At 40.7% G+C, this 12567-nt stretch overlaps 1 protein-coding gene across 2 annotated transcripts; it reads right to left on the reverse strand.

Annotated features, from left to right (window-relative positions):
• Positions 1 to 1474: 1474 nt before the first annotated feature.
• Positions 1475 to 8331, reverse strand: LOC104380890 (borealin-2). Of its 2 annotated transcripts, none has more exons than XM_086621113.1 (10): positions 8202 to 8331; positions 7552 to 7680; positions 6504 to 6544; positions 6110 to 6170; positions 5375 to 5442; positions 4508 to 4575; positions 3928 to 4026; positions 2756 to 2888; positions 2415 to 2501; positions 1475 to 1569 (listed from the first exon to the last, which is right to left on the reverse strand). In XM_086621113.1, exons 1-10 carry the CDS (start codon positions 8329 to 8331, stop codon positions 1522 to 1524), a joined length of 864 nt encoding a protein of 287 aa, XP_086477239.1. In that variant the 3' UTR covers positions 1475 to 1521. The 2 variants fall into 2 exon arrangements, with proteins under 2 accessions (XP_086477239.1, XP_086477240.1); XM_086621114.1 differs by having other exon boundaries at positions 6498 to 6544.
• Between the last annotated feature and the right edge of the window lie 4236 nt (positions 8332 to 12567).

The raw sequence follows: 12567 nt of genomic DNA on the forward strand, positions 1-12567 counted from the left end.
CCAGCTTTTAGTAGCTTGTTAGTCACAAAAAAGCTAATCTCTAAATTGCAACTCAGAAAATACCTTAAAAAGAGCAGGTGGGATTAAACACCAGCAGCTATCTTGTAATATGACTTCCACCATACCTAAACTCTGTGACATCTACAACAAAGGTGTGTTGGCCTGTCTTTTAAAGCATACCTAAGGCTACCTTTTCCAAAAACTTGAAAAACGGCAAACACATTTTCAGGTTTCCATACTGCATTGCAATCTTGGTTACCTTAGTGTAGTATGACAGTGAATAGTTAAATCATTCATGCTGAAATGTCCTTTTGTTTGCAATAACCAATAGGTGATGCCACACTCAGATGATGCTCTCACCAATTTAAGGTAAAAAGAATATTAACAGGTTAAACTACTGAATTGCAGAATTAACTGTTCATGAGTGTTCTATAAATGACACATAACTTGAATGAGAGGTTTAGTCCTGTATTTTCTGGTTACAAAGTAAGAGCATAGCTTTAAACTAGGTTTGGTAAGTGTTTTAACTTCTTCACTGGTTTTGTCTCCCATGCCTTGGGAAACTTTTTTTTCCTTATTTGAAACTTGTGACAGACATTTGTTTCTTTAAGTGAAATGAGGGTGGAAACAATAGAAGAAAAACTAATCTGGATTTCATTCTTAAACTAATGTTTCAGTTTAAGGGGTGTGGGAGTCTTTCATACCATCCTTTACCACAGTGAAAAGACTTCAATTGAACTCACCTCTCCTGGTTTCGGAATAAAAGCCAAGTGCATCTTCAAGTTCTAAAAATACTAAAGCACCCACAGCAGAGTGACTGCTGGACTGGCACCTTGACCTGGAGAGATGTTAAAAGCCCTTCCTACAAAGTTATGCAAAAGTACATAAGTACTAGAAAAACTGGGTTGACACCACAAATTATACTAAGTTGGGGTTGCTACTTGTCATCTTGCACATTACTGTCACCTTACAGCACAAGACAAAAGTTTTATTCCTGTGTCAGATTCGTATATGCCACCACAGAACTAAAGTTACATGTCTTGAAATGCTATTTGGGAATTTAGCAACTTGCACTTCAGCTTAACAGGAGTTAGACTCAAGGAGATGGATACTAGGAAGACTAAACATGAGTAGTAAACCAACACGACATTCTGCTTGTGGCATGCATGGAAGAATGACATTAAAGAGCTCTATACTTACAGTTACGTAAAAAACAGGGTCCTATTTATAATACTAAAACTTACTTCCTACATACAACCTATTACTGTTCATTTTACTGTGAACTGAGGTAGTTAACTAAGCCTTTTATAAATAAGTTTGAAAAGTAGAATTATTCTGCTTTTATATGCTTCACAGAGATAACAGGAATTTAATAATACACAGATCACACTGTAAGCTTTTATATGAAAACATTTACTGGGCAGTATACAGCTTTATTAAGACACTATAGACATTCTCTGAACACTTCAGAGGCAGCAAGGAAGTGCTGTCATGAATATTCTGTAGTCACAAGACAGTCCATTAACTTGGTTTAGCTGTTGCCTTTCCACATAGTACAGTCAGCTCACTCTAAGGGGGAAGAAAAACTCATTTTAGTTCAAGCTACCCAACAGAACTTGGAAGGAGAAAAGTCACTGTTGCTAGAGCAAACACTCCCCATTCTCCACCTAGAGGCGGGTCCACATTATAAAATACAAAACAGCTTCCAGACCTTTAGCTTAACTCACATAGCTGCATTTAATTCTAAATACCTGCAAGTCTCTGAACTGATCAGTATTTCTGATGCCTAGGTAGATTTCTAGTGCTGCACATTACTTCACCCAAAAGCCCAAGCACCCCTATCTTCAGGACAGCCAGCCACTATGTGCTACTAGGTTCCATTCAACTTCATTCTGCTTCAAAACAATTTACTTCCTGAACCAAAGGCGAGGCCGTTAATATTCAGTTGCAGCAGAGAATTAACCAGAGTATAGTTTTTACTCAGCAAGGGACACAATAATAGAGAGATTACAGCAAGAACAAAAACTTAGCTGTAGCTTTATGAGCCTTTGTGAATATGAGACAGAGAATGGCAATTTGCTCACATGGTAAGAGAGACACCAGAGCAACCTAGGAGGAAGAGTTTATGCTTCTGTTGTCCCCCAAGCAATTTCTGAACTGTATCCGCTTTAAGTGCATTTACTTTTACACATTATCTGAGTGCAGCAGTTGTCCCCACTCCCTGTTGCTCCCTTGTCCTCTTCCTCCCTCCAACTTATGCCAACCAATTTAGGCTTAACCTCAGAAGAGTTAAGGCACTTAGAATTTGCATTCACAACAGTATTTCACATGAAAACCTGAGACTGGGTTTATATGTATATATTTATATGTAAGTACATATGTTTTTATATGTAAGCCTACTAGTTTAAGCTTACCACTAAGTTATGAATATGCTGTACTGTATCTTGATTTAGCAGTTGCACATCAATATTATGGAGGTCTCCACCAGCCGTACAGAGTGTCTAAACACAAAAAGAAACAGTTTTAAGATAAAAACTATTCTGAAAGTTTTTACTGGCATGGCCAGCTTTTCTGAAAATCATGTGCTTCCCAGCTACACTGCAAAACTTTAGTAATCATTTTCTCTTTTGCTTAGCAGCAACTCATTTAGACATAGCAAGAGCTATCACTATCAGACTATTCACAGTTTATCAACTATTGTAAGTTGAAAATATTTTGGGTTTGGTTTTTTTTTTTTTAGAAAAAAGTTTGATACCTGTCCATCAGCCAGGGGAATGTTTACAAATGGAACACTTTTGTCTTGGGGTACTGATTTACTTCTTTGTAAAATGCCTTGAACTCTTCCCCTGGTAGGTACAGTTCTTGAGACAATCTGTTGTAGTCCAGCACTAGAATACAACAAAAATGTTATTCTGAGCTTAACTTCCTGGGCTCTGCAGGAAATTTTCAAGCATGAAGCAAATGCAAGTAGTAGCAAACACACTTAATAGACAGGCAATCATGTTTGAATTTTTCCAGTTCTACCAAAAGACTACAGGAAATCCAATCAGCAGCAGCATTTACTAGCACACGTTTTATGATCCTGAAACACTGCAGTAACCTTCTAAGCCTGTGTTACAGGCCAGTGAGCAAGCTGACATTTGGACCACTCAGTAACAAGAATATCCACTCTCCAATATCATCAGTGAATGCTTATAGTTTCTGAAAGAGGAAACTTCATGCCTCGGGGCTTAAGATAAGATATGTGCTGTAGCTGTCTACTACAGAAGGAGGTATCAAGAAATAGCAAAGCTGCTAGCTCTCAGAGGTACAGGGCATGCCTTACGCCATACAAAATTCCTAAGCTTCTTTCATGATACAATTGTTCTTATTCCCTTTCAAAAATAATGTAAGATTTGAGTATCTTCTGCACAGAAACAAGCCTCTGAATTTTACTGCAGGCCAAGGTGAAACTAAGGCACTTGCTGGTTTCATGACCAGTTTAAGTGATTACATTTTTCACCCCCTCATTTCAGCTGATGACTTCTGCCAAAAGCAAACTCTATAGATGACTGAAAGCCTCAACTGTTCAATATGCAAAGAACTGATTGTCAATTTATCTGGTTGGGTTGTTCTGGGGGTTTGTTTGTTTGGTTTTTTTAAAAAAAAACACAGCAGTACTGGTGAAATTTTAATAAAGCTTGGGCTCTGAGAATTAGTTTAAGCTGTAAACTATACCGTTAAACAACTGTGGGTGAGAGCAGAATTTATACTTTACATCTCTATTTTTTCAAACTGACTTAGTTATGACGTCAAATCCTGTACCTCCATTGTACCTTCCAGGTCATGAAGATCTATTAAATCTAGATTAATGATGATTAATAGCTAGATTGGTATTAGTGTAGATATACAAAATCATCTATTAAGAACAAGCCAAAAAATCCTTACCTTTTAGATAACTTTGGTGTGGCTTTGAGATTTGTGGTGCTGCAATCAGAAGCAAGAGACTTACTGGCCTCAGTCACACTTGCAGAAGAGTGAATAGACCTAAAAAAAAACCCCAAAAAACTATTTTTTAATTCATTAGATCTTACAGCGAGACTTGGATTTGGTCCATCATGACTGTAGGTAGCCCTAAGTTATTTGTGCACAGGTGTATATTCCTGCTAATGACACCTTTCAGCTATGTTGGAGGGCAAAATTATTACAGAACAATTAATTAGTCCTAACAGCAAAGATGTCTCCCTTACACATCTGCTTCCATTAAGTACTGTTTGGAAATCTATACTGTTTACATAGATTCAGAACTGTGCTCCATTCCGTGAGTGAGATACAGCTACATCCCTTCATCAGCTAGAGGTGCTTTTTTGGTTCAGGGTTCACAACACTACAATGCATCTGATTCAGGTTATGGAAAAAATCTTTAATCAGATGTATTCCTATTGGGCTCAAATCTCTGCTACTTTATTTGAAAAGAGTTTTATTCAGCATTCACAAGTTCAGGTAAATTAAATAAGGTTAGTCTTACCTAGAAAGAGGGTTCAGTTTGCTGTTTAAACCAGAGGCCAGTGAAACCAATGACTTTGTTTTGGAAACCTGAAAATGTATTTGTAAGACTGCAGTTAAAAAAAAAATTGGGATTTTAAGGCAAAATTTTAGGTATTTCCAGGGAAAAATACTCTAAGAATTCTCTGTTGAAACAGAACAGTTAAGCCCCATAGTGCTGCCTTTTATACAGTTCCACATACACATAAAATGGCAAATATGCATTCTAAAACAAGAATTTCATAATGCCAAAACATATTTGTTCATGCTGAAGTTCTGTACAATCAACCACCTTTCTAACATACACTCTTCCAACTTGTAAGCTCTCTTGTAATTAATGCCTGTAACATTTTTGTCTTTGTTATCATCTTGCTACATACTTCAGTGTCTGGCTGAGACACTGCATTGCACAGATGAACTGAGGTGGTAAAATTAACACACCTGTGCTATTTGGGTTTGAGATCAAGGTGGACAAGAATGCACAAGTCATTGAAATACAGAAAAATATGTGTTAAAACACTCAACTTCATGTTTTAACAAAAAGAAAAGTTTCAATTAAAAATGGTTCCTCAATCCATCAAAACTTACTGGCAAGTCAAGAGAGAATGACTATGCCAGTATTTGCAAGTCTGCATGAATGAGTTACCAGAAGTGCAGATCTCATATTTTATTATGAAATTAATTTATTATACAGTTTAGCCTTGCTTAACTTAAAATACTTTGAATTTAAAACAATTGATCTTTTTAAACAAACAGCAGGCCATTGGCTTGCTTGGTCATGGATCTAGCAGAGTTCATAGCAGGTCAGAACTGATTAAACCCTTATGTTGTTTGTTCAGAATAAACTTACTTTTTTAGATATTTTCTTTGCAGAAATATGCTTGGCATCTTCATATTCAACAATTGTCGTTACCTTAACTAGAAATATATTAGAAAGACAAGGAAAATGAAAATCTCATTAAGAGCACAAAACACCACTTCAAAGTCGTTGTTTGAAGGCTGTTTACCCACTGACAGCTATGTATCAGCTCTGCTATCCGATGGTTGTTTGCCTGGGAGAGTTTAAAGCAAACTCTGTGAGTTCGTCACAGACACTATGACACACGGGACAGTTAAAAGCCACTAGATAACCCTTCAAACCCCCGACAAAATAGAACTACATTTCAGTGGTAGTGTCAATCTTATTGCATGTTTTGGAGTATGAAGAGAAATGGTATTCTCCTAACAAACCACAATGGGCAGGAGGTCAAAGAGGAACCTATGAGAAAACAGGGCTGGCTTTTCCAGCTCCTCTGTTATACCGTAAAACACTGAAAAGTCACTTAAATCTGACTCTTCTCACCATTTTCAGTGATAAATCCAAAGGGCAGGAACTCCTATCTCATGTTTTAATATATCTCAACAGTAGTATAGCTCATGATCCTCCACACTGAAAGCTGGGAGAACCTGTATGTTATACTTCTAGTTAACGCACTTTTCCCTCTTATATTCTTCAGGCTAATATTCACTTTACAAATGCTCAGTTCAAACCATTAAAAAAATAGAGAATTTAAGAACCAAGCTATATATTAGCGGATTGACTTGCCTTTTTTGCTGTTAGTCCTCACTAATTTTGGGTTTGGTATGTCTTCTAGAGAGCAGTCAGTCTAAAAAAAATGTTTATCCAACAAGGGAAGTCAACAGGTTTTGCCCAGTACATGCATATTATCCTACAAAAGGCAGCATACAAAAGGCAGCAGACTAAGTGACAGAGTGGGAGTGGCTAAACACCAGTTTATTTTTTCAGAAACATCTGGATTTCTGCCTGCAGATGCTTTAGGTAATGTTCACAACTGCACCATGGCTGGCTCTCTAGCCTTTTCACATCACCTTTTGTTTAAACAGACACCAAACAAAATAATTTTTCTGAAATGCTTACAGCAGGGAGAGAAGACTTCTAGTTCTGTAAGCTGTGATAAAATTTCAAAACACACACTTACCACTGCAGCAGCAAGAGCCACTTCCTCCCCTCCTTGTAAATCTGTAACCCAAGAAAGCATAACTTGTTTATATACTATTACTTGCATAATTATTATTTGCACGTTCTTATCTTACAGACTATGAATCTGAATGAATAATTCAGGATTACAGTTGCTTAAATAGTTAATCTTAGCTAGCGTATATGTTGCATTTGAACAAGATTCAAGTCTTTCAGCTAGCCACTCCTACAAAACAATAATGAAACTCTTAGGCCATTTCAGTATGGCTGATCTTTGAAAAGACACTAAGCGTAGTCACGTAGAATAGAACCTGAATTCAAAGAAGAAAAACCCCAAACATTGCGCTGCTGAAAGCTAATGCTTTTAGGTCAAAGCTTTCTTGAAAAGACATTGAAATACGTACTCAGCAAAAGCTTACAGTAAACTCATCAAGAGTCTTATGTTTGATCTTTGTGTGCCCATGCAATTTCCAGCTGCAAAGCAGATTCCAAAAACATCAGTTCTCACCAGAGTATGTATCGATGCTGACTGTACACCACAGCTTAAACTGCTGCAAAATGTGAGGTTAAAATTAAACTTGTTTGCTCATCATCACCGGTAAACAACTAGATGAGAAAGGCTCAGTGGTAAAAGACTTCAAATTAATAGAAAGACAGAATAACCTCTGTGGCTAGGATGAGCAGATTCAGATGGAAAAAAGTGCTTAAGCTTTTACACACAGAAAATACTACAGACTTGTAATTATTCCTTGTCCCTTCAGGCCTTAAATAAGATGACTTATTAATTATTACGATAAGGCTCCAGACTCTATGCATTGTTACCTACTGATTCTATGCCCTGTGTTACACAGGTCAGTCTACTCGAACAAGAGCGCTCACTGAGCGGGGGCAGTGCCACACCACTGCTGATTAGCTTAAAACACACAGCAGACAAAGCAAAATTTTTTGTAAGAGTCGCCAAGCCTACAGGTTTTCTCACATTAGTCAAGGGTACATCACACCATAATGACGTCCGCATCCCTCGCAAACACGAGGCTACGCACACTTACTGAGCAAGTCTTTTCTTTTCATCTTCCTGATGGCAACCGGCATCTTCAGCAGCTCCACCGTGAACGCCTTCTCAGCTGTCAGCAACAGCGAATCGAGCTCCTTCTTCATCTCCTGGATATTTTCCTTGGCTTTAAAACAAAACACGCTTTCATTGCCATATGCGTTACATATTCCTAAAAACAAGCACCGGCAGACAGCATCAAAAAAAAAAAGTTAAAATAACGTTTTATCCGGGGTGATCTAACTGGGGAGTCGGAGCGCCTGCAAGTCGCCACCCGCCGCTCCTCGGGCTGACGGGTACCAGGGGCTGCGCCTCAGCCCCGCGGCGCGGAGAAGGCCGCGGCGGGGGGCGGGCGGCGCCGGGGCTGCGGCCACCGGGGTCGGGTGCCTCCCGGCGGCCGCCACGGGTCAGGGCGAGCGGTTCCTCTCTCCTCGCCCCGGAGCCGCTGCTCCCCCGCCCGCCGGGCAGGGAGGCACAGGCGGGCGGGCAGGCAACACCGTTACCGCCACGGTGCTCGGGCTCGGCGCCGTGCCAGGCAGCTCCAGGGCGCCCACCCGCGCCGGGAGCCGCCTCGGCACCCGCGAGCACCGGCGGCCGCCGAGGGCGCGGGGCAGCCGCGAAGCTCTCGCCCCTACCGCCCACCCCTACCCTGCTGGTCGAAGTCGCTGAGAAAGAGCGCGATGCGCTGATCCTTCTTCTCCTGAGAGACGGCCCCGCGTTCGGACTCCACGCCCGAGTCGGTGCTGCGCCGCTTGCCCGCGGGCTTCTTCAGGGGCATGGCTGCTACCGCGCGGGCCCACCGCGCCCCGCCTCGCCCGGGAAGCTTTTGTAAGAGCAGCGGCTTCTCCCTCCCCTCCTCTTCCTCCCCCGGGCCCGGGCGGACACACCCTCCGGGGCGGCGGGAGCGGGCGGCCCCGGCCCCGTGTGAGGGGCTGCGGCGTCCCCGGTCAGTGAGGCGGGAGCTGCCGGGGCGCGGGGGAAGGGGGGGCACCCCGGGGTCCCTGGCCTCTCCTCTCGGAAGGTGGTGCGGGACGGAGGAGCGGGGGGAAGGGGGCTCCCGGGGTCACTCGGCTTGGCGGTGCCCCAGGGGTGGGCTCGGGCACGAAGCCAAGGCCTGCGCGTCCCGCGCAGCCACCCGCGCGCTGTGTCCCGGTGGGCCGCAATGCACTGGGCTGGTGTGTCCGTCCCTTCCCAGCGGCTGCACGTGCCCGCTGTCATCCTCCTGGGGTAGCGGAGGGTGTCCCTGCCCGTGGCAAAGGGGGTGGAACTGGGTGATCTTTGAGGTCCCTTCCAACCCAAACCATTCGGTGATTCCGTGATCCCGGGGCGAGCAGCACCCGGCGCCGGAGGGGGTCGGACGCGGGCAGCGGTTGTGCTGCCGGGCCTCGGGCACACTGGGAAACGTGCGGTGTGGGAAGGGCCCCGTTTCAGAGCCAAGGTTTGGGATTAGCTGTTCTACTGCTCATCGGTGGCAGAACGTGCAGAGCGTGGATCATCTGTTCTGCCTGATACAAACGGTTACAGGTGTGTAAATTCCAATCAGGTGAAGAGAGTATTTAATAAAAATGTAATCATGTATAACATTAGAAAGGCATGACTATAGTATTGAATGTGTAAGAACATTCAAAGCCATATCCTTCAAAGGAGAATTCTTTTCAGAAACTTACCTTACATGCATCCAAATAAAAAATCACTCCAGAAGTATGAGTATCTTAGGTTTTGTACAAATGATCAAACCTATATTCTTTATTGACCAAGGAACTGTGGAAAAAGGAATTTAGATAATGTGCTAAAACGCTAGTGGTTTTCACACAGTGTATGTAGTTTATGTTGCAAGCTCCCTGAAGTCAGTAGCTTTTTCTGTATCATCTCTGCACAGTATCCTTATCCACTCATCCAGATGGATCAGCCTGTGTCACTCACAAAAATCAGTAAAAAATCTGACAATTCATAATATAACCATTTTATACCCGACCATATTCTTGTTTAGAAAACAAACAACCTTCTCCCAAAAAAACCCAGGTAAATATTTCTGCTCCAGGAAGCACTCAAATGCCTGACAGAAAGAAGAGAATAGCCTGCTTTTTTTTTCTTTTTTCAGAGGTGCTGGCATACACATACATGTACACAGTCATTCTGAAGTGTTACTGCAAAAAAGACAAGACTGTGTTGCTTTATAAATTTAATCTCATACAAGCTATGTAAAAAAAAAGGAAGCAACTGACAACACCAAACGAACCCCTCACCAAAGCTTTCAGGCCACAGTTGATGAGCCTTCACTGACTAATTGATCCTCTCTATGAAGAAAGAAGTCTGGCTTGCTTTACTCCTGGTTACAACTCCTTACCTTAAAAAATATGATTAATTATGAGCATAAAACATGCCTAAGACCATCTCTATGTACGGTTCTGCGTTGGTAGGGAATAGTTTTGTAGTAACAAGTTTGACAAATTTCAAGTCCATAAATTGGAGTGATGCAGAAATTCATGATCTGGTACATGGATTAAAGTAAATACTAGTTTGAACATGAAGTTAAATGCCTCATAGTGCAATCCAGCACTGTGTTGCTTCAGTGACATATGAAATGGAGAACTACTTTTTTTTTTTAACATGTGCTTTATTATTTGGAAGTCTTATACATCTGAAGTACCATTATAAGGAGCACCTGTAGGAAAATCAAACCTAGAAGCATGCATTTGAAAGTAAGGATTGTCTGTTATTAATGAAATATTTCAAAAACGTTGAAAATAAGCCTCTCGTCTTAGCTTTACAGGATTGTTCCACAAAAATGCACATTAACCTTATCACAGGACATACAAATATTGTGGATGGACAATAGAAATCACCACCCTTCCATATGAGATGCATCAAGAACAAATTTTTATCCCTTATAATGTCAGAAACATAAAAGGCACCATAATAGAATGTTTAGAAAAAACTCAGTTTATGCCATTATATTTTGATTTAAAAGTGTAAGAATTGCTGTCCTGACTTAAAACAAAAAGCCTTTCACACCTGTAAATTATCAATAGAAACTTGTAAACCTTTACATTTTTTTCCAGAAGTATCAGGTGCAAATGCAAGGCAAATATAAAATCTATTGACTTATTAGATTACAAATACTACCCCATGAAAAAGCTGTAGTTACAAAAATATAAAAAAATATTCTAACTCCCATTGTTAGATCTTAGCTTCAATCTACACTGCATTACGAGTCCAAAGCCAGATCTGATTTGGACACATTCCTAGAATAGGAAAGTGCTGTTTGTTTTATTTTTACATCGTTATTCTGATCTCTTACTCTGGTTTTGCTTTCTGGATTTATTAGTGCATATGAAGGATGCCCAGTGGAGAGTGCTAACAGATAAAAGGTTGTATTTATCAATGGATGGTAGCAATGTAAGTGTTCTCAGTCTGCTGTCCTCCAAGATGTCCATTTCTCCAAGGAAAAAGTGTGATTTTTTTTCCAAGCCTCCATACTAACTTTGTATAGCAGCATGCCGTTTTCATTTATGAACTTGTGACCACTGGCAGGTGACTGAGAGGTACTAAATTCTTCTCACAGACTTCAGTAAGGAACTGTGAGAAGGACACCAACTGCTAATGCTGTGTCATACACTAGTAGCTGCTGTTCCAAGGACAATTACTGGCAACATTTCTTGTCTTCCACACATAATAGATTGGCACATGCTTTATCCATAGTAACCTGGATCAGCATAGGATGTTGAACCATCTACAAAGGCAGCCTCACAAAGTGCTAGTACACATTAAAATGAGTTTACTCCTAATAACTTAAAATTAATGACTAGATTAAACAAGATGTTATTAATGAATAAACTTTGTAAATGCTGAGCCTAAGCCTGAGAAATGCTAATGCTTCCCTGGCTGAATACTGGAAGCTATGTTTCTTCAGTCCTTTATCAGTGCTAGCAGAAGGTGTTCAGCTTCCAACTCTGGAGAAACAGAAGCCTTCTTTCATTGTGCAGTGAAATTGGCAGAGATTAGTAGAGTAATACAGCTGTACTCCTAGATAGTGACCTGGTTTATCTGGGTTTTAATAAGCACTCAGGATCATTCAGCCAGTATGACCATGGAAGATGTAAGAGTGAGCTGTACTATCGTTATCTTTATGCATGGTGCAAGACATTTTCCTTTAAATACCTACTCCTTCATTAGAAACCACCCCGGCATTTCTCCTGGTAACAACATTGGTTGGTCCTTGCCAGTTCAAGCTGTGTTTTGGCCAGTTAATGGATCTCTCAGTCATGTGGTTCCAAACACATGTTCTCCATAGTAAAGCGATTCTGAAATAGTGTTGTATTTTTACCCTACTTGAAAGCATTGATGGTACTCACATCTGCTTTGAAACAGTAACTTACTATGTTCCATGTATATACAAGATGTGAGTTAACAGGAGACTCATGGAGTTGTTACGAGAGGAAATGTTCAGTACTCTTATCTTACGCTGGATAACGTATGAATAAGAAGCTAATATTCCTCATTATGTTTCAGCTTCATAAAAATAGGGTTCAAGCAGACATAATGTTTGCTTCTCTGACCAAAACTGTATATTCCACTCAGATCATGCTGTGATGGCAGGATTTCTTTTTAACAGAAGTTCAAAGGTATCTGCACACATCTGCCAAAGATTATTTTTTTTTAAATAAGCATGTTGTACCTAGATGCTTAATCAGATTTGGAGAACACTTCATACAGAATAACAACAAAAAAAAAATTAAACTGAACCATATGTATAATGTAGGCTTTTGAATTTTTGTTTAGTGGAATTTTAAGATGGGAAGCATGTTTCTAGCTAAACAATCGCTCTTGGCTTTTCTGTTTTGTAAAAAAAAAACCACACAACAATAGTAATTTTAATGAGCAAATCCCTTCCCCAACCTATTGAGTCAAAAATTCACAAATGTAACTTCCAGTCAAGGCACAAAATCATTTACTGACTCTTCTCACTGCTTTCTTCACATTCTCTCCTTCCCCTTAAAAAAAGAGTTGGTGT

The sequence above is a fragment of the Tauraco erythrolophus genome, chromosome 15 (assembly GCF_009769465.1).
Source record: "Tauraco erythrolophus isolate bTauEry1 chromosome 15, bTauEry1.pri, whole genome shotgun sequence".
NCBI lineage: Eukaryota > Metazoa > Chordata > Aves > Musophagiformes > Musophagidae > Tauraco > Tauraco erythrolophus.